The sequence below is a fragment of the Pristiophorus japonicus genome, chromosome 14 (assembly GCF_044704955.1).
Source record: "Pristiophorus japonicus isolate sPriJap1 chromosome 14, sPriJap1.hap1, whole genome shotgun sequence".
NCBI classification, from domain to species: domain Eukaryota; kingdom Metazoa; phylum Chordata; class Chondrichthyes; family Pristiophoridae; genus Pristiophorus; species Pristiophorus japonicus.
In genome coordinates, this window is record NC_091990.1 from 82,380,524 (window position 1) to 82,407,353 (window position 26,830).

Below are 26,830 nucleotides of genomic sequence, written 5' to 3' on the forward strand. Positions count from 1 at the left end.
GTCCACAACAGCCGAGTACTGCAGGGTATCTCGTGATTTGGCAAGGCATCTAAACCTCTGCTTCAGGACCCCAATGGTCTGCTCAATAATATTTCTTGTGGCTGAGTGGCAGTCATTGTATGAGTGCTCAGCTAGTGTCTGGGGGTTTCTCAGTGCAAGCCATGGCATCAGGGGGTATCCCTTGTCACCTAATAGCCAGCCATGTACATTGCATTGCGGCTCAAAGATCTGTCTCATTATAAATGCATCATGGTAGCTCCCTGGATAGCACACATTCACTTGCATGATATGCTTGCCGGTGGTCGCAGAAAAGCTGAACATTGAGGGAATGGACACCCTTCCTGTACCTGAACACCTCCAAATTTAGATGAGGGGCTCGCATGGCCACATGTGTGCAGTCAATGGCTCCCTGGACCATTGGAAATCCCACAACCTTGTTGAATCCTAGAGTTCTCTGTCTCTGGTTTTCTCTGGTAATAGGGAATGATAATCATTCCTCAGAGCGTATAGAGCTGCAAAGACCTCCCTTATACAGAAATACACAGAGAATTGCGATATGTGACTTATATCACTTGTGATAGCTTGAAGGTTCGAGTAGCATAAAAATGAAGTGCTACTGTGACCTTGATTCCCACAGATAATGCGTTTCTGCAACATCTAAGTCTTTGTTCCACGAGGCCATAGAATACTCTGATGAACTCCTTGGTAAAATTCAGCCTTATCATGCACTGATCTTTGGTTATTTGAATGTAGGAGTATTGCTCTCTGAAGACCCTAGTTGGATAGGGCTTCCTGCTGAGAGCCCTCCTCACCATTCTGTCCCTCTCTCCTGCAGTAGCTGGTGCTGATCTGCCTGGCCTCATTTCTTCCTCCAATACCTGTTACACAGAAAGGGGGAAGCCTAGCAAGATGACCAAGCATTCCCTTTTTCCTGATAACTTCTATAAGATGTCCAATAAGTAGAGCAGCACAGCACTCATTCTTTTTAGTTGAATTTCTGAGAGAGTTTCCGGGAATAATGTTGATAGAGTGTTGGTGAAGTCTTGAAATACCTAGGGGGAGAAATTGGCCAGCTTTGCACCTCCCGTTAGCACCTGTGGAGGGCAGTAATGAGGCGTTAAGGTGTTACCAACTGGGCACGGAGAAATCACCGATGCCCGTGAACGTCCCTGCTGGTTTGCACTGGCGGTAACACTTTACTCATCGCACTCTTGTGTCCTGTAAATCATCCGGTGCGTAGCGCCTCATTACCGCCCCGGATGTAATATTTGCTCCCACCTCCTGCAGCATCGCCAGGTGTCAACAATCGCAGCTGCAGGAGGCGTTGTCACCTCGGCTGGCCACTTGGGGAGTGATATGTAGGGTCAGGTAGGGAAAAACTTATTTATCTCCCCATTCTACTGCTTCCTGATTTGTTTTGACTCCGTGATTGCTCAGCCCTGCACTCTCTTAGATTGCTTGGGGCTGCTATGCACATAGCACAGGTGCCGTGGCCCAACACAGGCAGCATGAAGATTCATATTCAACCCATTATTGGCCCTTCCCTTTAAGCAAAGAAAGGAGCCTGTACATTGCTCAGCGCTTTGCCGATACCGCACCTCTCATTGCCTTTAGCGCAGTAAGGGAAGTGGTACTGCTTGATTTAGGGCTCCACTTCCTTCTTGGAGTGCTAAAGAGGAAGTTCCCGACAGCAGCAAATCTTTTTCGCCCGGCAATACTTTTGCGCTCCCTGAAAAGTTAACGCCCGCAAAGCAATTTCTAGCCTCTATTCTAGAAAGACTCCCAATGTGTCTCAAGCATCCTCTTCAAACACAATGCAGTCAATCTATCTCAATCAACTAGTGAACACTGAAAGCTGAGCATGGCTTTAAATAGTGCTCAAAATCCTCAGCAACAACCTGTTCAGCTGGTCGTTGTTAGGGGTAGTTGTTAAATGAAACATTACTGCCAAAATGGCATCAAGCCTCTTTCATGAGCACTAGCAGGCAATTTAAGTGTCAATCAGCACCTTAACAATCCTCTAGGTGTCCATTCCTTGCACGCGCTTGAACTCCTTTACCAAGATGGCATCTCTTCTGCGCCTTATCTTCTCCAGAGTAAACAATCCCATGGTCTTCAATCTCTTCTCATAGCACAGATACCTAAAGCTAGGTATCACCTCTGTTGGCCTTTTCTGCACTGCCTCCAATGCCTGGCGATCTTTGATGTAGAATGGCAATCAGAATTGTGCACTGTACTCTAAGTGTAGCCTTTTTACACTAGCATTTTCACCTCCTAGGATTTGTGCTCTATCACTCTAGCTATACATCCCAAAACCTGGCTAGCTTTCCTTATTGCTGCCACGGAATGTGTTGCTGGTCTCAGTGAGCTTTTCATTAATACTCTCAGCTCACTCCAGTGCACTTTGTCTTGCAGCCTAATATCATTTCAGTTAGATTCCCTCTGTTTATTTCTCTTTCTTAGTCTCATTACTCTGCATTTGTCCATGTTAAAATGCATTTTTCCTCACCCACCCACCGTTCTAATCTACCCAGATTGCTTATCATTGTCTGTTTCTCAACAAATAAATAGCCTCTGTGCAGTTTTATTTCCCACTGATTTAACCTGCCCCTGGTTTACGGCTAGACTGCAAAGAGAGCAGAACACATACACCATCTTAAACTCTTTCAGTTCCCTGACTGCATTAACAAGCTCATTACATACCTGCATTTTACTACTCACCCTTTTTCTGAAGTAACAGAAATATAGGCAGGTTCATTTGTTCGCCTATAGTAAAACTTTACACACGTTAAAGTACCAATCTCATCCAGTGATCTTTTTATTAGGATTCTGTGATCCTGACCTACAATTTAGAACAAAAGAAAGCAATTATTACAGTGCAATACTACAAACTTGATTAAACAGACATAGGAGGAAAAATTTGTGTTCACCAGCAAAGTTGTTGGTGTTATAAAAACAGAAAATGCTGGAAATCTCAACGGGTTCGGCAGCATCTGTGGAGAGAGAAACAGAGTTAACGTTTCAGGTCGGTGATCCTTCGTCAGAATTGGCAATAGTTCGAAATGTAACAGATTCTTAAGGAAGTGCTGGGACTCTGAAAGAGGGAGGGGCGATGGGGAGCAGGTGGTGGAAAGAACAAAAGGGAAGGTCTGTGACAGGGTGGAAGGCAGAAGAGATTTGAGAGACAAGGGATGATCGGCCGAATTGAGATGGTAATAGCACAAGTTAGGAAACAAAAGGTGAGTCTAGATAGGGTGTGAATGGCGGAATAACTACCAGCTGCCATGGGAAACAGAGAGAAACAAAATAAAAATAAAAAAGGGGGGGAGTTTTTGTAAATAAAACGAGGAAAGGGAACAAAATGTGGGCAGAGGTTCAGCTCTGAAATTGTTGCACTTGATGTTGAGTCCGGAAGGCTGTAAAGTGCCTCAACGAAAGATGAGGTGCTGTTCCTCAAGCTTGCGTTGAGCTTCATTGGAACATTGTAGGAGGCCGAAGACATTGTCGGTGTCACTGGCAACTGCAATTCACAGTTGGTGGAAATGGCCGCAATGCTAAGCAAGTGAAATTGATCTGGGACGCATGCAAATAGGTGGCGCAGTGCTAACCATCCATGCAATGCCATCCTGTTACGTTGCTGGAGAGATCCGGGGTGAAATTTCTGTCTAAATCCAGCATTGGAGCTTCCCACAGCCTCTGGGAGCGAAACTGTAGAGCTCGCAAGGAATTGTGGGCAATGAAAATGTCTGAGAATTAAAGGTGCCATGCACACTGAAGCAATAGAAAATAAAATGAAATGAATCAATACATTTTTCCGCCCTTTCTGCCTTTTAAAAATTATTCAACATTTAAAAGAAATTCCAAAAGTGAATATTCAGTTCATAAAGCTGAATTACCTTCCTAACCTCAACAAATGGGAAAACTGTTGTACTAACATAAATGGCTCAGCAAGGCAGGCAAGGGGCACTGAGGATCTCACATGTAGCACTCCAGCTATGCGCAGGGGGTCAACACTAGAACACAGGCCATTTACTCACAAGGGCCAGAAGGCCCTCCAGAACAAAGGATGTGGGAGTACATCACCGAGGCTGTCACTTTCAGCAGTGTTACCCCCACCATCTGGCTCCAGTGCCCAAAGAAGCTTCATGACCACAGAGGTTAGTGAATTCATCTTCAAAAGCCATCACCAACCAACTGCACCACTAGCCTCACACACTTCTCATTGCATGATGTAGTCATTCACCTACTAACATCCTGCACCAATGACAAGGCACATCTCCCATTCCTAGCCTCACCTCACCACCTTGCAGGAAACGATGCAGGTCATTCTTGGCAAGGGCATGGCAGGGCCCTTGGCCAGTACATTATCCTCATTCTGGCATGCACCTCTTGCTTCCCACCCTCCTGTCAGCACAACTCCACCCTTGTGCTTTGTCATTTCACACACAAGTGCAGCCTGCTCAGCCAGTGGGTCAACAAGGAGAGGGAGAGGAGAGTGAAGAAGAACAAGAACAGAAGACAATTGATTTGACATTCTCAGCCACTAGCTCCTCAAGTTCAATCAGCAAGGACATTTGCAGTGTCCCCCACTGAAAGTCAGCAGCCTTCCACCAACCATGCTGCAGCCACTGGGGTAGCACTGCATGATATCAGTAGGATAGGCAAAGGCACACACAAGACAGTCACTAGGAGAATGCATGCGGATGATGAGTTGATTCCTTGATGGATAGATATATAGAGGTAAATTGGAAAGTTTGCTTTGTGATGCCTTTTATTACGGCATCGTGGGCCAGAGGATGTTGTGATGGTCCGTAACAGATGGAAGGTAAGGTGTGGGACATGGGGCTAGATTTTACATTTTTGTGCAGATTGCCCAAAAATGGGCGTTATTTCCGGCGTGGGTGGTAAATATGGCTTTTTATATCGCCGGATTGTCGCCCATTTTCAAAGCCCCTACTCTCCATTTTAAAAACTAAGCCTTACCGTGAGCGATCTGAAATGGGCGTTAGTGTTAAAACTCTCTGACCTTCTGCCGTAAAGTGTCACCATCCTTAGCAACGGCATGGCAATGCTCGTTTCCTGCAATTCAGGAGGTCAAGGGTCATCATTACATGCGCTTAAGAGACAGAGAGAGAAGGAGCAGAGAGGGAGTGAAGACGTGTGTGGGTCTGGTGTGGCTGCTTTGGGAGGAAGAAGGGAGATTTTCGAGCTTCATAGCAAATTGTGTGAAAAAAGTTAGCTGTTACCAGCCAGATATTTTCACGAATTTGGTGCCTATAATGGAGGGAGTGGAGGAGGCGACACAGCACGCTGTGGAGACTGACTTTTGGGAGAGCAGTGAGTTGGGAAAGGAACAATTCAGGGGATATAAAAGAGCGAGGAGGTTCTCAGACGAGGCAAATGCCTTCCTCAAGCAGGAGGTCGAGTCACGCTGGGATGATTTGACCCAGGAAGAGCGTGGAAAGCACACCCGAAAGGCCTACCAGAAGATATGGGCCGAGATAGCAGAGGTGGTCTCGACGGCGACCAACGAGGGCAACCAATGCCGAAAGCGGTGGAACGACCTTGAGGGATCCGCAAAAGTATTACATTTATTTACATGTCATGGGTGACTATAATCAGATGTGAGGTCTTTCACTTTTACCGGGAATGTGGTACTCAAAGCCTGCAGACACGGTGCATGTCTTTAGGTAAAGAATGATAATGATCATAATAATCAGGATTACATCTGTCGGTTATGTGTTGTATCAGTCTCTGTGACAGTACCTAGCAATGATATCACGCAATGATCTCATGCCATGTCGTCCTGTTACCTTTTACAGAAGAAGCTATCGAGGAATAGGGCCGTGCAGAGGCGAACGGGTGGGGTGTCACCAGTCATCAGCGACCTTACTGACGTGGAGAAGCAGGTGCTCACACTAGTGGGGACCCACTCCCGGACAGGCACGCAGGCAGCTGCTGACCCTGAAGTGATGCCACGTGAGTAAAGTATACACCATTGTGTAATGTAAAGTCAATAGATGCCACACCCACTCATATCCGAACAATAATATATGATAGGTGATTTCCAAAAGTGTCTTATAAATAATGCTGGCCTCATGAGAATCATTGCAATGCAGAATGTGTTCATGGGCAATGAAATGTGATGGCTATGATGATTTTGATAGCGGTGGTGCTTTTGTCGTGCATATGCTGTGTGTAGCGCTGGACTCACCTTGTCACCCGAGCATCCGCTTCTCCTCTAATAACCTCATTTGTGTTTTGCAGCTTAGCCAGCAGCGCGTCCCAAGGCAAGACGACAGAGGCCAGAATGTGAGGGCGCGGGGCTGGACTCACCGGATGATCCTGTTGTGTATGGAGAAAGAGTCAGACTGAACATTGTGAGCTCAAAGTAAAGTGTGACCGTAATCTTTTATTGCAGGTCTCCAGAGTGCCTCTCCAACCTGTGAAGCCTTCTTAAATACCTGTGCTCCCAAAAGAATTATGGGATCCCTTGGGACTCCAGGGAATGAGCCCTCTGGTGGCTGTGCAGAGTAAATACAAGTTTACATATATAACAACACTCCTCCCCCGACAAAGTCAATAGTGTAACTATTAACAATGTGAGTCGATCTGGGGCCCTTCTTGCCCTAGTTGATCGTCTCGGTGTGAAAGCTGATGTTGTTGAATCATTTGTTGGGCCCTCGCTGGGCTGCTGTGCAGCTGGCCCTGCTGGGCTGCCTGGTGTGTTGGGCCCTGCTGGGCTGCTGTGGATGATGGGTTCTGCTTCGTGGTCAACCGTGGTGCCGGTTGCCACTGGTGTGAATGTTGCAGGATCAAAAAAGGTAAGGTCCAAGGTGGGTTGCTCAGGATAGTCCGTGAATCTGAGTTTGATTTGGTCCAAGTGTTTCCGGTGAATGAGTCCATTTGAAAGTTTGACCCAAAACACTCAGCTCCCCTCTTTGGCCACAACAGTGCCGGGATGCCACTTGGGACCTTGTCCATAATTTAATACAAATACAGGATCATTGATTTCAATCTCGCGTGACACATTTGCGCTATCATGGTATGCACTTTGTTGAAGCCGCCTGCCTTCTACCTGTTCATGTAGGTCAGGGTGAACTAACGAGAGCCTTGTCTGAACTGCTCTTTTCATGAGCAGTTCAGCAGGTGAGATCCCAGTGAGTGATTGGGGTCTCGTGCGGTAGCTAAGCAGAACTTGGGATAGGCAAGTCTGCAGTGAGCCTTCAGTTACCCTCTTCAAGCCTTGCCTGATGGTTTGCACTGCTCTCTCTGCCTGACCATTGGACGCTGGTTTAAACGGGGCAGATGTGACATGTCTGATCCTGTTACAGGTCATGAATTCTTTGAATTCAGCACTGGTAAAACATGGCTCACTGTCGCTCACCAGGACATCGGGTAGGCTGTGTGTGGCAAACATGGCCCGCAGGCTTTCAGTAGTGGCAGCGGATGTGCTAGCTGACATTATCTCACCTTAAATCCACTTGGAGTACGCGTCCACAACCACAAGGAACATTTTACCCAAGAAACGGGCCTGCATTGTTGACATGTACCGTAGACCATGGTTTGGAGGGCCAAGACCATAAACTTAGCTGCGCCTCCCTGGGTGCATTGCTTAACTGCGAGCATGTATTACATCTGTGAACACAGGATTCTAAGTCCGCATCGATACCGGGCCACCACACGTGGGATCTGGCTATCGCTTTCATCATTACGATGCCTGGGTGGGTACTGTGGAGGTCATTGATGAAGTTGTCTCTGCCCTTCTTGGGAACCATTACTCGATTGCCCCACAGAAGGTAGTTTGCCGATATAGACATTTCATCTTTGCGCCACTGGAATGGCTTTATCTCTTCCTGCATTTCCACTGGGACACTGGACCAGCTCTCGTGAAGCACACCGCTTTTGACTAGAGATAATAAGGGGTCCTGGCTTGTCCAGGTTTTGATCTGCCAGGCAGTGACGGGTGATTGTTCACTCTCAAATGCTTCCATAATCATGGCTAGATGTGCAGGCTGCCCCCACGCCGTGGTGGGCAATGGCAGCCTACTGAGAGCATCGGCGCAGTTTTCTGTGCTTGGCCTGTAGCGGATGGCATAGTTGGATGCGGACAATGTGAGCACCTATCTCTGGATGTGGGCCGATGCATTGGTATTTATCCCTTTACTCTCGGAGAACAGCGATATAAGTGGCTTATGGTCAGTTTCCAATTCGAATTTTAGCCCAAACAGGTATTGATGCATTTTCTTTACCCCATAAACACATGCTAACGCTTCTTTCTCGATCATGCTGTAGACTCTATCAGCCTCAGACAGACTCCTGGATGCATAATCAAATGGTTGTAGTTTCCCGAAATCATTAGCTTGTTGCAATACACACCCGATGCCATGTGATAACGCATCACATGCTCGTACCAAACGCTTACATGGATCATAACACAAGCAACTTGTTTAAGCATAACAATTTTCTCGCTTTTACAAATGCATTTTCTTGGCTTTTGCCCCAAACCCATTTGTCCCCTTTTCGTAGTGAGACATGCAGTGGTTCTAACAGTGTGCTTAGACCCGGTAAGAAGTTACCAAAGTAGTTCAAGAGTCCCAGAAACGACTGCAGCTCCGTCACGTTCTGTGGCCTCGGTGCATTCTCGATTGCCTCCGTCTTCGCGTTGGTGGGCCTGATGCTGTCCGCCGCAATTGTCCTTCCCAGGAACTCCACTTCAGGCGCCAGGAAAATGCACTTCGAGCGTTTTAACCTGAGCCCCACGCGGTTGAATCGACTAAGAACCTCCTCAAGGTTCTGCAGATGTTCGACTGTGTTCTGACCTGTGACCAAGATGTCGTCCTGGAAGACCATGGCATTCAGGACCGACTTCAGTAAGCTTTCCATTTTTCTCTGGAATATCGTCGCCGCCGATCGGATTCCAAACGGGCATCTGTTATAAACAAAAAGACCTTTGTGCGTGTTGATGCAGGTGAGGGCCTTCGATGATTCCTCCAGTTCCTGCGTCATGTAGGCTGAAGTCAGATCCAGTTTCGTGAACGTCTTTCCTCCCGCCAGCGTTGCAAAGAGGTCATCAGACTTTGGTAGTGGGTATTGGTCCTGCAGGGTGCCGTCTCCCTTGATGATTGGGACAATAGGACTGGCCCACTTGTTGAACTAGATTGGGGAAATGATGCCCTCTCTTTGCAGCCGGTCTAGCTCGATCTCTACCCTTTCTCTCATCGTGTACGGTACTGTTCTCGCCTTGTGATGGATGGGTCGCGCCCCCAGAATTAGGTGGATCTGCACTTTTGCTCCTTGGAATTTCCCGATGCCTGGTTCGAACAGCGAAGGAAATTTGTTTAAGACCTGGGCACACAAAGTGTCGTCAGCGGGCGATAGCGCTCGGATGTCGTCCCAGTTCCAGCGTATCTTTCCCAGCCAGCTCCTGCTGAGCAGCATGGGACCATCGCCCAGTACCACCCAGAGAGGCAGCTTGTGCACCGCTCCATCGTAGTAGACCTTTACGGTAGCAATGTCGATTACGGGTATCAGTTCTTTCGGGTAAGTTCTTAGTTTCGTGCGAACTGGAGTTAAGACTGGCCTTGAGGCCTTGTTGCACCACAACTTTTCAAAAGTCTTTTTGCCCATGATGGACTGGCTCGCGCCCGTATCCAGCTCGATTGACACCGGGAGTCCATTTAGTTCAACATTCAGCATTATCGGGGGACAATTCGTGGTGAATGTGTGTACCCCATGTACCTCTGCCTCCTCGGTCTGAGGCTCTGGTACGTCGTGATCCTCCATGGATCTGTCCTCCTCTGCAACATGGTGGTTTGCAGGTCTAACAGGCTTTGCAGCTTGCCTACACACTCGTTGGAGGTGTCCCATTGTTCCACAGCCCTTGCAAATGTACTCTGTGAATCGGCATGAATGGAAACGATGATCACCCCCGCAGCGCAAACAAAGTGTTAATGGCCTAGCATTCATCACCCTTGATGGTGGACTCTGAGACATCTGTGTAGCTGCAAGTATGTGTGACCTGCCCTGTACGTTACGATTCGAAAACAACATCACTTTGTTCACAGTACTGGTAGCAGCACTTGTGTGCTGAGAGATTTGCTTCGTATTGTCACTGGTGGCAATGTACACCTGGGCTATCGCTGTGGCCTGACTCAAGGTTGGGGGCAAACAGTCAAAAGTTTGCGAAGTATGGTTTCATGGCCAATGCCAAGTATGAAAAGGTCTCTGAGCATGTGCTCCAAATGTCCTTCAAATTTGCAATTCGTCTTAGCTCTGCGACATAACTCGCCACTTCCTGGCCTTCAGACCTTTTGTCGGTGTAGAACCGATAGCTCGCCATCAGAACGCTTTCCTTCGGGTTCAAATTTGGAAAGCAGTGACAGGATCGGTCCAAGTCAGCATGGATTTATGAAAGGGAAATCGTGCTTGACAAATCTTCCAGAATTTTTTGAGGATATAACTAGTAGAGTGGACAAGGGAGAACCAGTGGATGTGGTGTCTTTGTATTTTTAAAAGCCTTTTGACAAGGTCCCACACAAGAGATTGTTGTGCAAAATTAAATCACATGGTGTTGGGTTTTCTCCTGCACCTAGTTTCTATGTTTCTATTAAATGCTCTCAGACCAGTGTGCACAAATCGTCGTACGATTTCTCCGTGGATTTCGCTGGAGAGAGCAGATTCTTCATGAGGCCATACGTTGGTGCTCCACAGACAGTGAGGAGGATTGCCCTTCGTTTGGTAGCATTCTCTTCTCCCATCTAGCTCGTTGGCCACGAAGTATTGGTCGAGTCACTCCACAAAAGTTTCCCAATCATCTCCCTCCGAGAATTTCTCCAGGATGCCCACTGTTCTCTGCATCTTTGAGTTCGCTTTCTGTATCTCGTCGCCAGTTGTTGTGTATGATTAATGAGTCAGACTGAACACTGTGAGCTCAAAGTAAAGTGTGACCTTAGTCTTTTATTGCAGGTCTCCAGAGTGCCTCTCCAACTTGTGAAGCCTCCTTAAATACCTGTGCTCCCAAGGGATTATGGGATCCCTTGGGACTCCAGGGGATGAGCCCTCTGGTGGCTGTACAGAATAAATACAAGTTTACATATATAACAGATCCTACATCTGGTGCTGAGGAGCTCTGATTCTCGCCCGTCAATCTGCTGGGTCCGTTCTCAATGGATGAGAGTGTGGACTTTGAGGGGCCTGCATTGCCAGGCTCCAGAAAGCATTCTACCCCAAGGCCATCTAGTGCTCCTCCAGCCATTCCCACCTCCACTCTGGAGGTATCGAGCACAAGCACCTCGCCACAGGGCACCCCAGATGTCCCCAGGATGGTGCCAACCTCGCGAAGGTTTCGTGGACGTGGCAGGTCTACTCCACGAGCGTCAGGTGAGAGGGGCGACATGGTCATCATCATCATAGGCAGTCCCTCGAAGCGAGGATGACTTGGTTCCACACCAAAAAAGGATGAGTTCACAGGTGATTCAATGAAGGACCTAATATTCCAGATCCCGAACTACATCGTGAAGGGTGGAAGATGCCTGTCCGTGGATTTTTTTAATGTGTAGTGGCCATTGCACACCAGCCAGCACATGGCTTGACAGAGCTAGGTCTTGGTCCAGTGGCAAGGGTTATCCAAGACTAACTGGAGACCAGCTCTGCTGCACAGACTGAGCGCGCACACATATCGCAGTGTGGGCTGGCCCGTGCTGCCTCTGGTCCCAGATTCACACCTCTCCTAGACCCCGGTCACTTCCCTCTATGGACTCTTGCTGCTCCTTCGTCCTTCCTGTTGTGCCTGCCCGCACTGCAATCAGCAACCTGGCTTCGTAGCCGTCGCCCTCCTGCAGCAGCACGCACTGCTCCCTGCAGTAGTATGCCACCGCATGCTGCTCCCTACAATGCCCCCGGCCTGCTGATGATCTTGCAGGCCGGGACCACGCCGATTTCCAGGCCAGGCCGCCGCACAGTGCTCCCTCCAATGGCTCTGGTTTGCTGATGGTCTTGCAGGGCGGGACTGTGCCGATTTCCAGTCCGGGCTGCCGCACGCTGCACCCTCCAATGGCCCTGGCCACCAATGCAGCCTCTCAATGGCAGAGCATTTGCCCAGCAAATGGTAGAGTTGACCAGGAGGACTGCAGACATAGGTGACCAGATCCTACAGGCATTGGGGGGGGTATATCCCGATAGCTGGCCAGCATCTCCGGCACCATGACAGAGTACATTCCACGGATGTTGGAGGCCCTGGAGGTGATAGCCAGGAACACTGGTGGCACAGGCCTCCCAGAGGTCACGGAGTGTGGTACTCCATTCCTCTTCAGCTTCCTCCTCTGTGGCTTCCTCCTCTTTTCCTCTTCCCTCTGCATGCAGGCGCTGTAAAAGTGCAGTTGAATCAAAAGTCAAGTTCGGCGTCGTCAAAAACTTTCTTCTGATCACATCATTTTTCATCCCACAAACAAAGCAGTCTCGCAATGCTCGGTTCTGAAAGTCTCCGAAATTACAGTGAATAGATTGTTTTGTTAATGCAACAATGTATTCACTGATATTTTCTTCGGCCTTCTGATTTCCTATTCCGAAACGATAACTTTCAGCAATTTCTAACAGAATGGGGCTGTAATGTTATTCTAACTTATGTAGAATCTGTTTTATCATTGTATCCTTTGGCCTGTCAGGCATAAGCAAATTTATCAGCGTTTCATACAACTCGGGCCCGGCCTCATTTAAGAATATCACTCTTTTTCGTTCCAACACCACCTGGTTATTGTCTTCATTCCCGGGGGTTTCGATGATATTATTTGCAGTGAAAAATATTTCTAGCTGATCCAAATACGCTCTGAAACTTTCACGGTTGGGTTGAAATGCTCCCAAATGCCCTATAACTCCCATAATGGTAGCCATTTTGACTCTGGCAGTTTTACCAAGTGTGCTCGTAATATACCTCGGATTTGTAGCTGTTTCCAAAAACAGAGAAGCTCTCAAAGTCTTTCTGTCAGCTGACTGAATCCTTCACCAAAAAAAATTTCAGCTTTGTATGATCCGATTACATCCCATTCTCGTCGCCAAATGTCATATTTTCGGAGAGCACACAACACACAACCTGTAAGATGGCTGCAGATTCTGGAATCTTCTGACCTGCTGGTCAGGTGACGTGTTCTTTATTAAACAGCACTAGCTGCAGTAACACAGGTGTCTATAGTGTGTCTCTACAGACATTATACCTTGCCAATCAGCCACGGCACTGGCAACGTCACGTATCTTGGTGAGGGAAATGTTATCTAGGTAGGGACTGCCGCAGATCGTGGAATCTGACCAGGAGAGCAACTTCATAGGGCAGGTCATGCAGGCTATCTTGAAAGTGCTAGGGATAGAAGGGAAATGGCATGTGGCTCACAACCCACAGTCAACGGGGGTTGTGGAGCAACTTAATCGGAGAAAGGCTGTGGTAGGAAACAGGACCATCCCCGAAATAGTGGGTTGAGGTCCTGCCCGCCCTTATGGGGGGCTGAGCCAGCCTCTCCAGAAGCACAGGGTATTCCCCGCATGAGCTCATGACTGGTAGGGTCATGCACACACCCACCCATGTTCTGGCGCTGGTTCTCATAGCAGGGCAGGTAAGAGAGGTAAACTGGGACAAGTTTGTCAAGAATCTATTCGAGCACTTGAAACAGGTACATTGGCAAGCTGCCAGCAACATGGGGAAGCAGCAGCGGGGCAATCGGTTGCTGCTCGAGCCTCGGAGAACCCACGAGTGGAAGGTAGGGGATCAGGTCATGGGCCGCAATTACGCTCGGGTGGGCATGTTTGAGCCTTTGTACATGGGACCCTATAGCATTATCGATAAGGCCAGTCCCATGGTGTACGCGGATAAGCTTCCGAAGCACACAAAGCGAGAAACAGAAAGAAGCATCATTATCATCAAAGGCAATCCTTCAGAATCGGGGAAGACTTGCTTCCACTCTTAACATAAGTGCTTAGGTGGCTGTATAGTCCAATACGAGAACCAGAGTCTCTGTCACAGGTAGGACAGATAGCCATTGAGGGAAGGGGTGGGTGAGACTGGTTTGCTGCACGCTCTTTCCACTGCCTGCGCTTGATTTCTGCATGCTCTCGGCGACGAGACTCGAGGAGTTCAGCGCCTTCCCAGATGCACTTCCTCCACTTAGGGCAATCTTTGGCCAAGGTCTCCCAGGTGTCAGTGGGGATGTTGCACTTTATCAGGGAAGCTTTGAGGGTGTCCTTGTAACGTTTCCACTGCGCACCTTTGGCTCATTTGCCATGATGGAGTTCTGAATAGAACGCTTGTTTGGGAGTATCGTGTCTGGCATGTGAACTATGTGGCCTGCCCAGTGGAGCTGATCAAGTGTGGTCAGTGCTTCAATGCTGGGGATGTTGGCCTGGTCGAGGACGCATCTGTCCTCCCAGGGGATTTGTAAGCTCTTGTGGAGACATTGTTAAAGGTATTTCTCCAGCGACTTGAGGTGTCTGCTGTACATGGTCCATGTTTCTGAGCCATACAGGAGGGCGGTTATTACTACAGCCCTATAGACCATGGGTTTGGTGACAGTTTTGAGGGCCTGGTCTTCAACACTCTTTTCCTCAGGCAGCCAAAGGCTGCACTGGTGCACTGGAGGCAGTGTTGGATCTTATCGTCAATTCCTGCTCTTGTTGATAGGAGGCTCCCGAGGTAAGGGAAGAGGTCCAAGTTGTCCAGGACCGCGCCGTGGATCTTGATGACTGGGGGGGGAAGTGCTATATGGCGAGGAGAGGCTGGTGGAGGACCTTTGTCTTCCTGATGTTTAGCGTAAAGCCCATGCTTTCGTATGCCTCAGTAAATACGTCGACTATGCCCTGGAATGCAGCTTCTGTATGTGCGCAGACACAGGCGTCATCCGTGTACTGTAGCTCAAGGTTGGGGTGGTCTTGGATCTGGCCTGGAGATGACGAAGGTTGAACAAGCTCCCACTGGTTCTGTAGTTTAGTTCCACTCCAGCGGGGAGCTTGTCGACTGTGAGGTGGAGTATGGCAGCGAGGAAGATTGAAAAGAGGGTTGGGGTAATGTCGCAGCCCTGCTGGACCCTAGTCTGGACGTGGATTGCTTCTGTAATGGATCCGTTGGTAAGGATCACGGCCTGCATGTCGTCGTAGAGCAGGCAGAGGATGGTGAAGTACGTTTGGGGGCATCCGAAATGGAGGAGGACGCTCCATAGACCCTTTCGGTTGACAGTGTCAAAGGCCTTTGTAAGGTGGAAGAAGGCCACGTATAAGGGCTGGCGCTGTCCCCTGCATTTTTCCTGCAGCTGCAAAAATCATGTCCGTTGTGTCCCGTAGGAGACGAAATCCACACTGTGACTCCGGGAGGAAGCTCCAAGCACCAAGGCGCTGTAAACAGCATGGCGGATGCGGGTCTTCCTCCCATAGTTTGGGACAGTGAGGAGCCTGTGCTGGTGGTGGTTAGAAGCAGTGGCAGAATCCCACAGCCGAGAATGTTGTGGTTGCCTCCTTACACACCACCGAGGAGCTGTATAAGGCCCAGGGTTGTAGAAACCTTGCGTAGCCACCCAGAGACGGGTGGCAGTGTAGATAGTTTCCTTCTCAGTTTCGTGTTTTTACAGAGTGTGTTTTCATGAAGCCAGACCTGTGGAGGTACACCCTCAGACTCCACGATCTGCGGCAGTCGCCACCTAGATAACATTTCCCTCACCAAGATCCGTGACGTTGCCAGTGCCGTGGCTGATCGGCAAGGTATAATGTCTGTAGAGACACACTATAGACACCTGTGTTACTGCAGCAAGTGCTGTTTAATAAAGAACACATCACCTGACCAACAGGTCAGAAGATTCCAGAATCTGCAGCTATCTTACAGGTTGTGTGTTGTGTGCAAAGTTAAAGCACATGGGATTGGGGGTAGTGTGCTGACGTGGATTGAGAAGTGGTTGTCAGACAGGAAGCAAAGCGTAGGAGTAAATGGGTACTTTTCAGAATGGCAGGCAGTGACTAGTGGGGTACCGCAAGGTTCTGTGCTGGGGCCCCAGCTGTTTACATTGTACATTAATGATTTAGACGAGGGGATTAAATGTACTATCTCCAAATTTGCGGATGACACTAAGTTGGGTGGCAGTGTGAGCTGCGAGGAGGATGCTATGAGGCTGCAGAGTGACTTGGATAGGTTAGGTGAGTGGGCAAATGCATGGCAGATGAAGTATAATGTGGATAAATGTGAGGTTATCCACTTTGGTGGTAAAAACAGAGAGACAGACTATTATCTGAATGGTGACAGATTAGGAAAAGGGAAGGTGCAACGAGACCTGGATGTCATGGTACATCAGTCATTGAAGGTTGGCATGCAGGTACAGCAGGCGGTTAAGAAAGCAAATGGCATGTTGGCCTTCATAGCGAGGGGATTTGAGTACAGGGGCAGGGAGGTGTTGCTACAAAGGCCTTGGTGAGGGCACACCTGGAGTATTGTGTACAGTTTTGGTCTCCTAACTTGAGGAAGGACATTCTTGCTATTGAGGGAGTGCAGCGAAGGTTCACCAGACTGATTCCCGGGATGGTGGGACTGACCTATCAAGAAAGACTGGATCAACTGGGCTTGTATTCACTGGAGTTCAGAAGAGTGAGAGGGGACCTCATAGAAACGTTTAAAATTCTGATGGGTTTGGACAGGTTGGATGCAGGAAGAATGTTCCCAATGTTGGGGAAGTCCAGAACCAGGAGTCACAGTCTAAGGATAAGGGGTAAGCCATTTAGGACCGAGATGAGGAGAAACTTCTTCACCCAGAGAGTGGTGAACCTGTGGAATTCTCTACCACAGAAAGTAGTTGAGGCCAATTCACTAAATATATTCAAAAGGGAGTTAGATGAACTCCTTACTACTCGGGGGATCAAGGGGTATGGCGAGAAAGCAGGAAGTGGGTACTGAGGTTTCATGTTCAGCCATGAACTCATTGAATGGCGGTGCAGGCTAGAAGGGCTGAATGGCCTGCTCCTGCACCTATTTTCTATGTTTCTATGTTTCTCTGTTTCTTTGTATCTTTACAGGAAGCCGAGAGAAAGATGGAGACAACCCTGGTAATCATATCTTGGAGCTTGGCCGGAACAGGGTACAGCAGAACTGGGGACGGCGCGTTGTCCTTCCTCTACGGATGTACTGGGGGGAACGGACCCACCATGGCACAGGGGGGTAGGACAGGGGACACGAATGGGATGGCAGCCTACTACCACGAGGGAAGGTGGCCAGGGTGGCTGGGGTCGAATTCAACGAAATACTCCAGCCACGCCGGATTCACATACGGGGAAGCTTCCATACCATGTCCCAGACTGAAGGTCACAGCCACACGGGTTGGGGTGACTGAGGGCAAGCGGACATGCAAGGGACACATTCTCCGGGGATGGTGATGGTGGCTCAGGAAATTGAGTCAGGACACGGGGAACCAGACAGCGGACTGGGAACGACTGGGGAACGATACATACCGACAGATCACGGGGTCAAAGGCGGGAGTGGAAATGTGCTGGGATAAGTGGTGGAAGGAGGAACAGGGAATGTATGGGTGTATGTGGGGGTCGGAGAGGATCTGCCCAGCAAGTGTGTCAATTGCCTTTTTGCACCAATGACAGAACGCCGAGGCTGGGATCAGATGGGATCAGAGTATGGACTCCTGCATGATCCCAGACCTTCCCAATAAAATAAATGCCACTGAACTTGTAGCACACAAGAGGAAACCACTGCCCACAGCCCCACTGGTGCAGACGACAGAAATCAGGTGTCCAGCTGCCACACCAGGCTCAGGGAATGGTTTAGTTTTAGTTCCGACTGGAAAGGTTTTATTCCAGAGGGTGCATTACGCGGTGGCATCACTCATTTTAAACCTAACCGGGGTTCATCTGCCCAAGTGCTGTCCAAAAGAAACTGAGCAGCTGTATGAGGCACTCATTAAAAAAATGTTTCGCCAGTTCTATGAGCTCAGTTACAGGGATGTGAGTCGGGAAAGACTGTACGATATGGGAGTGAGGGATAACATTGGTCTGGGGAGGTGGAGGCGAGGGGTGCTTAATGATGTCGCTATGGTGTTTAGCACGGGTACAGCTCGTCAATTATCCAGTTCGGGTAGCAGATTCCTTTTTTGCCGGAACACCTAACAACGTTATTAAAGGCCATCAAGCTATCACAAAAAACATTATTTCACACTGGAACAGACAAACTGGGTCATAGGGAAAAGAATTAAAGGGAGAAATTCCTGGTGGGACCTTGGTATAAGTGTGGAGGTTCCTCCGCAGATCCAGATATGTTCACATACTCTCGTCATTGTACAGTTTTTGATTGTGATATACCTGTTGTGTATTTCTTGTAAAAAGAGAAGTCAGGCACTCCAGAGTTGATGGGAGGCCATAGTTAACGAACCTTGAATGTAACTTTCTGTATATATGTGGTAACAGTGCGGTGCACGGTTATATTTCCAGGATGTATATTCGGGGTGTTTTAAAAGTAAAGGAGATAGGATTGGTTGGGAACCACGCTGCTTGCTCACCAGCTATGTTTTAGAAGGACTCTTGAAGTATCATGGGGGGACTGTAAGCATCGGCTCCCCAAGGATTGTTGGATATCTGGACATTGTGTTTTAATATTTCTCACTGCAGAAAAAGCTGGAAGCCTGTTGTGGAAGGGGCCCAAGCACTATTCCATGTTGTACTCCAGATCTGATGGGTGGGGGGTAGTCTGGGAAATTACAATGGCCAGGAGAAGGCAACTCATCACAGGTAATGGGCAAAGATGGAAGGTCCATTGTTAAGCAATGTGAACTTGTCAGAGATAGCTCAGATATATCTGGTCAGTGATTAAGCCACCATTACCTGGATGAGATAAACCTGAAAGGCGGGAAACCAGAACAATAGAAAGCCATTAAGCCCCAGGCTGGTTGGAAGTGAAACCCCATCAACCAGCCATTACTAGAATACACATGGGCTACTCAGACAGAAGCCTCAAAAGAAAGAAAAACTTTATTGGGCCAGAAAAGGCAAACAGACTTGGGATATAGAAACATAGAAACATAGAAAATAGGTGCAGGAGTAGGCCATTCGGCCCTTCTAGCCTGCACCGCCATTCAATGAGTTCATGGCTGAACATTCAACTTCAGTACCCCATTCCTGCTTTCTCGCCATACCCCTTGATCCCCCTAGTAGTAAGGACCTCATCTAACTCCTTTTTGAATATATTTAGTGAATTGGCCTCAACAACTTTCTGTGGTAGAGAATTCCACAGGTTCACCACTCTCTGGGTGAAGAAGTTCCTCCGCATCTCGGTCCTAAATGGCTTAGCCCTTATCCTTAGACTGTGACCTCTGGTTCTGGACTTCCTCAACATTGGGAACATTCTTCCTGCATCTAACCTGTCTAACCCCGTCAGAATTTTAAATGTTTCTATGAGGTCCCCTCTCATTCTTCTGAACTCCAGTGAATACAAGCCCAGTTGATCCAGTCTTTCTTGATAGGTCAGTCCCGCCATCCCGGGAATCAGTCTGGTGAACCTTCGCTGCACTCCCTCAATAGCAAGAATGTCCTTCCTCAGGTTAGGAGACCAAAACTGTACACAATACTCCAGGTGTGGCCTCACCAATGCCCTGTACAACTGTAGCAACACCTCCCTGCCCCTGTACTCAAATCCCCTTGCTATGAAGGCCAACATGCCATTTGCTTTCTTAACCGCCTGCTGCACCTGCATGCCAACCTTCAATGACTGATGTACCATGACACCCAGGTCTCTTTGCACCTCCCCTTTTCCTAATCTGTCACCATTCAGATAATAGTCTGTCTCTCTGTTTTTACCACCAAAGTGGATAACCTCACATTTATCCACATTATACTTCATCTGCCATGCATTTGCCCACTCACCTAACCTATCCAAGTCGCTCTGCAGCCTCACAGCATCCTCCTCGCAGCTCACACTGCCACCCAACTTAGTGTCATCCGCAAATTTGGAGATACTACATTTAATCCCCTCATCTAAATTATTAATGTACAGTGTAAACAGCTGGGGCCCCAGCACAGAACCTTGCGGTACCCCTCTAGTCACTGCCTGCCATTCTGAAAAGTACCCATTTACTCCTACTCTTTGCTTCCTGTCTGACAACCAGTTCTCAATCCATGTCAGTACACTACCCCCAATCCCATGTGCTCTAACTTTGCACATCAATCTCTTGTGTGGGACCTTGTCGAACGCCTTCTGAAAGTCCAAATATACCACATCAACTGGTTCTCCCTTATCCACTCTACTGGAAACATCCTCAAAAAATTCCAGAAGATTTGTCAAGCATGATTTCCCTTTCACAAATCCATGCTGACTTGGACCTATCATGTCACCTCTTTCCAAATGCACTGCTATGACATCCTTAATAATTGATTCCATCATTTTACCCACTACCGATGTCAGGCTGACCGGTCTATAATTCCCTGTTTTCTCTCTCCCTCCTTTTTTAAAAAGTGGGGTTACATTGGCTACCCTCCACCCCATAGGAACTGATCCAGAGTCAATGGAATGTTGGAAAATGACTGTCAACGCATCCACTATTTCCAAGGCCACCTCCTTAAGTACTCTGGGATGCAGTCCATCAGGCCCTGGGGATTTATCGGCCTTCAATCCCATCAATTTCCCCAACACAATTTCCCGGCTAATAAGGATTTCCCTCAGTTCCTCCTCCTTACTAGACCCCCCGACCCCTTTTATAACCAGAAGGTTGTTCGTGTCCTCCTTCGTGAATACCGAACCAAAGTACTTGTTCATGGCCGTATGGCCATAGCTCTCTTTCTTGCTTGCTTCACCTCGAGCCGAGCACTCCGTCTGGGACGGAGAGAAGAAACCATACAGTATGGAACCAGAAGAGACACATTTTCACCAGGAGAAGCAGCGAATAAGCCAATGAATCAATGAGCACCATCCCTGCCCACGCATCTTTAAGATCACAGCCACTGTGTGAGGAGGTGACATGTGTTCTTCCAACCAAGCCTTAGAAGGGTTTTAGTGGGGAAGTTTTGCTGCAAGGGCCATAAGGGTATGCTCAGCCAATCGGTACAGATTCGGGGGTACACTGTGGATCCAAGCAGAGGGTCTAGATGTTGGGTACTTCGCGATAGGAGCAGTTTAGACATGCCAGGATATTGGATTGTACTACATCGTCACTGTGTTTACTTGTAGTTTTGCTGAGTTGAGGTAGCTTTAATAAAGCATTAATGGTTGACACTGAGGTATTTGCCCATGACTCAATCATTTGTTCAGTACAGTAATCACTCCCAGGTCTAGAACTATTGTAACGTGGGGGTGCATCGAAAACACCTAAAGAAAAACATTTACAACACAGGCAACAAGAACCTCTTTTCTGTTGGGCAAGGGCAAAGGCCGAGGCTCCTCCAGCACTGCTCCTGCTATCCCCTTACCTGCCTGAGTTGCAGTCACACCCTCCGGTCCCTGACCACTAACCAGATCTGTATCATCAGCTAACCTAAGTCCATTGTGCCCCACAATGTCTGCACATTGGACTCCAACTCGACAACTCTGAGCTTAAGTTCCTCGAGATGCAGACACTGACTACAGACGTGGTCTTCTGGGATCACGATGCTCTCCACAAATTTCCACATGTATTTGACAATTCAGAAGGACTGACAGAAAGGAAATGGATGTGGAGTAGCTCTGTTGATAAAGGATGGAATCAATGCAATAGTGTAAAATGATATTGGCTCAAATGATCAGGATGTTGAAACAGTTTGTGTGGAGATAAGGAATAATGAGGGGGAAAAAGCCATTGGTGGACCTAGACTATAGGCCCCCTAACAGTAGCAACTCTGTTGGTCGGACTATAAACCAAGAAAGAGTGGGGGCTTGTAAAAAGGGAACAGCAATAATCATGGGTGACTTTAAACTCCATATTGATTGGACAAATCAAATTGGTCAGGGTAGTCTTGAGGAAGAATTTATAGAGTGCATAAGTGATGGGTTCCTTGAGCAGTACATAACGGAACCAACCAGGGGGCAGGCTCTTTACATCTGGTCCTGTGCAATGAGACAGGATTAATAAACAATCTCCTAATAGAGAATCCCGTTGGAATGAGTGATCATAGCATGGTTGAATTTCAAATTCAGATGGAGGGCGAGAAAGTTGGATCTCAAACCAGCGTACTAAGCTTAATAAAGCAGACTACAAAGGTATCAGGGCAGAATTGGCTAAAGTGGACTGGGAAAATGGATTAAAGTGTAGTTCAGTTGATGAACAGTGGTGTACATTGAAGGAGATATTCCATAACACTCAAGAAAAATATATGCCAGTGAGGAGGAAAGGGTGTAAAAGAAAAGATAGCCATCCGTGACTAACTAAAGAAATAAAGGATGGTATCCAATTAAAAAAAAGGGCATATAAAGTGGCAAAAACTACTGGGAGGACAAAAGATTGGGAAGCTTTTAAAAGCCAACAAAGAATTACTAAAAAAATGATTAAAAAAGGGAAGCTGGACTATGAAAGTAAACGAGTACAAAATATAAAAACAGATAGCAAGAGTTTCTACAGGTATATAAAAAGGAAAAGAGTGGCTAAAGTAACTGTTGGTCCCTTAGAGGACGAAAGCAGGGAATTAGTAATGGGGAACATGGAAATGGCAGAAACTCTGAACACATATTTTGTATCAGTCTTTATGGTAGCGGACACTAAAAATATCCCAACAGTGGATAGTCAAGGGGCTATAGTGGGGGATAAACTTACCAGAATCACAATCACTAAGGAGGTGGTACTCAGTAGGATAATGGGACTAAAGGCAGATAAATCCCCTGGACCTGATGGCTTGCATCCTAGGGTCTTAAGAGAAGTAGCGGCAGGGATAGTTGATGCATTGGTTGTAATTTAACAAAATTCCCTGGATTCTGGGGAGGTCCCAGCAAATTGGAAAACTGCAAATGTAATGCCCCTATTTAAAAAAGGAGGCAGACAAAAAGCAGGAACCTAGAGACCAGTTAACCTAACATCTGTGGTTGGGAAAATGTTGGAGTCCATTATTTAAGAAACAGTAGCAGGACATTTGGAAAAACATAATTCAGTCAGACAGATTCAGCATTAATGAAGGGGAAGTCATATTGGACAAATTTTCTGGAATTCTTTGAGGATGTAATGAACAGGGTAGATAAAGGGAACCAGAGAATGTGGTGTATTTGGACTTCCAGAAGGCATTTGACAAGGTGCCACATAAAAGGTTACTGCACAAGATAAAAGTTCACAAGGTTGGGGGTAATATATTAGCATGGATGGAGGATTGGCTAACTAACAGAAACCAGAGAGTCGGGATAAATGGTTCATTCTCGGGTTGGCAATCAGTAACTAGTGGGACGCTGCAGGGATCAGTGCTGGGCCCCCAACTATTTACAATCTATATTAACGACATGGATGAAGGGACCAAGTGTAAGGTAGCCAAGTTTGCTGACGATATAAAGCTGGGAGGAAAAGCAATGTGTGAGGAGGATGCAAAAACCTGCAAAAGGACATAGACAGGCTAAGTGAGTGGGCAAGAATTTGGCAGATGGAGTATAATGTTTGAAAGTGTGAGGTTATGCAGTTCGGCAGAAAAAAAATCGAACAGCAAGTTATTATTTAAATGGAGAAAAATTGCATAGTGCTGCAGTACAGCGGGACCTGGGGGTCCTGGTGCATGAGACACAAAAGGTTAGTATGCAGGTACAGCAAGTGATCAGGAAGGCCAATGGAATCTTGGGCTTTATTGCAAAGGGGATGGAGTATGAAAGCAGGGTAGTCTTGCTACAGTTATACAGGGTATTGGTGAGGCCACACCTGGAATACTGCGTGCAGTTTTGGTTTCCATATTTAAGAAACGAAGCAGTTCAGAGAAGGTTCACTGGATTTATTCTGGAGTTGAGGGGTTTGACTTATGAGGAAAGATTGATTAGGTTGGGCCTCTATTCACTGGAATTCAGAAGAATGAGAGGTGATCTTATCAAAATGTATAAGATTATGAGGGGGCTTGACAAGGTGGATGCAAAGAGGATGTTCCCAATGATAGGGGAGACTAGAACTTGGGGGCAAATTTTAGAATAAGGGGCCACCCATTTAAAACTGAGATGATTAGGAATTTCTTCTGTCAGTGGGTTGTAAATCTGTGGAATTCGCTGCCTCAGAGAGCTGTGGAAGCTGGGTCATTGAATAAATTTAAGACAGAGATAGACAGTTTCTTAACCGATAAGGGAATAAGGGGTTATGGGGAGCAGGCAGGGAAGTGGACCTGAATTTGTTATGTATTGTCCAGGAACATTAAATGTATAAGTACAGTGGTGAGCCACAAAGGGCGCTGTGGTGGGAGACCTGAAAGTACCTGCAAGACAGAGTATAAAAGGCTGCCCACCACACCTGAGAGGCACTCTGGAGTTGCACTATAAAGGACTAAGGTCACAGCAGTTACTACAACACCAGACTGTGTGGAGTCAGTGATTTGAGTGCTACATACATCACATTGTTGACGAAGACACGGACGAGCTTCACTCAACCGTGGCTACTCTGGGCTCGTTAAAGGATTTTACGGTGGGCAATGATTGGGAGGCCTTTACGGAAAGGCTCAAGTACTACTTTACAGCAAACGACCTAACGGGGGGCACGGATGCACTGAGAGAGAAGCGTAAGGCGATATTGCTTTCCAGTTGTGGCGATGAGGTTTACTGTCTCGTCAGGGATTTGCTAGCACCCGCGAGTGCCAGTGACAAGTCATATGAGGAGCTGATCGAACTCATTCATGACCAACTGAAACCGAAGGAGAGCATCCTCACGGCCAGGCACAAATTCTACCATCACTGCAGATCTGAGGGCCAGGATGTCACCAAATATGCTGCGGCCCTCAGGAGACTCGTGGCACCGTGTGATTTTGGCACACACCTTGACGAGGCATTGCGAGACGTTTTTGTTATGGGGATTGGCCATGAGGGTCTCCTTCACAAGCTGCTATCCACTGAACCTACAGTCACCCTGAAGCAAGCCATCACCATCAGCAGGGCATTTATGACCTCGACTTGCAGCACCAAGCAGATGATCCACACAGTCTCGAACCCGGCAGGCACTGTCCACAGGATAGCGCCCGCCACGGACAAAACTGCAGAACATGGGTCTGCCCAGGGCAGAGAGCATGGACCTCGGAGTCCTGGAACTCAGAGTCCGCCGAGGGGGGGGCTAATCGAGTAGCAGGTTTGCGGATTATACGTGCAATGCCTGCCACACGAAAGGCTACCTTCAGTGTATGTGCAAAAGAAACCTGACTCACCGTGTGGCTGAGGAGATGGTAGAGGATCCCAGCGTGGAGCAGGCAGAAGATGAGACGTTTGGACTGTATATGTGTACCAATGATTCGGCCCCAGTGATTATGGAAGTCAAGATTAACGGAGTCCCCGTGAGTATGGAAGTGGACATTGGATCGGGTCCGTCGTTGATGAGTCAGAAAACTTTTGATAAACTGTGGGTCAGCCCAGCTGCACCGACCCAAGCTGGTCCCGGTCATGGCGAAGCTACGCACCTACACCAAGGAACTGATACGTGCTCTTGGCAGAGCGTGTGTGCAGGTATCTCATGGGGGCGAGAGGCATGGTTTACTTTTGTGGGTCATTGCAGACGATGGGTCGATGCTACTTGGCAGGAGGTGGATGGGGAAGGTCCGTGGGAGCTGGGAAGACTTCATTCCTCCACAATCTGCTGTCCACTGCGTTCCCAAAGAGCAGCGCCGACCGAGCTGGAGGAGAAAGAAGCAGTTCATCGGCAGTCTAAATCCCCACACAGATGAGCAGACCTGGGAAGAGCAGTTTTGTAAGTACGGGCCGATCGCTGAAGTGCGAGCCGGCGGGGTGCTGCAGGCGATGAACGGGAAATCCACCGATGGCCGGCAAGTCTGGGGGACCCACGTGGAGAAAAAGTTGGGCGGCGGTCGCGGTTGCGGTGGTGGCGGCTACAGCGGCCGCAGGAGAGGCGGCTACCTTGGCCGCAGGAGAGGCGGCAGTTACGGGGACAACGACAGGAGTGGAGGCTACAGCGGCGGCGGAGGCTACGGCGGTGGCCGATGTGACTCGGGAGAACGCAATTACTCGGGCGGGTACAAGAGCCACAGCGGCGGATACGGCAGCAATTATGGAGGCTGCTCTCACAGGGACTATGACTGATCGAATCCAAAGAACCACTTCTGCCAGAGTCAAGATAAAATTGTTCTTGGCCGTTTTTTTTCCTTCTTTCTTCTTTATTCCTTCTATTCCTTCTTTAAACTCCATCCACAACTGCACGAAGAGAGCAAAACGTCACGCCAGCAAGCTCAAGATGGTGGCAAGCCTCGTGGCAGCAGAGCTCTGCAGAGAAAGGCAAGCAGAGCAACTAAAATGGCGGTGCCCAGTGGAAGCCTCGTGGAAAACACAAGATGGCATCTTAAAAGGGAAATGCACCCGGGAATCTTAAAAGGGCCTTACACCATTGGCGGTCCCCACAAAGAGACTTTTGTAAGGCAAGAGCGAGTCTAAATGAGCAATGTGATTGTAGGATGATGGATTTATGATAAGAGTTAATATTTTAATGCTGAATGGTTACTGTGTTTAAAATAATGGATATGAATTATGAAAAGAGCTAATACCACGAGGTATAAGTAAAAGGGTAATGGATCCGTGACTAACATGACTAATGGACTAATGCGATTTTCGATTTATGTGATTCATGCAATGGTTCAGCGGCTGCAGATGAGCCGCTAAGGTGACTACTTTCTGAGAACAGAGGCAACGCACTAGTTGCGATACCCTGTCTCAGCGCAGTCCATTACCTCGGGCAAAAAGGGG

The 26,830-nt window shown here is 48.0% G+C and overlaps 1 protein-coding gene across 5 annotated transcripts in view; it reads right to left on the reverse strand.

The window, feature by feature from the left end:
* LOC139279422 (embryonic protein UVS.2-like) overlaps nucleotides 1–26,830 on the reverse strand; it is a 604,554-nt gene that overhangs the window by 326,566 nt on the left and 251,158 nt on the right. For all 5 annotated transcript variants that reach the window (XM_070898547.1, XM_070898546.1, XM_070898545.1 and 2 more), the window contains one exon: nucleotides 2,722–2,842. In XM_070898547.1, coding sequence (XP_070754648.1) covers nucleotides 2,722–2,842 — 121 coding nt within the window. The remainder of the gene's footprint in view (nucleotides 1–2,721; nucleotides 2,843–26,830) is intronic.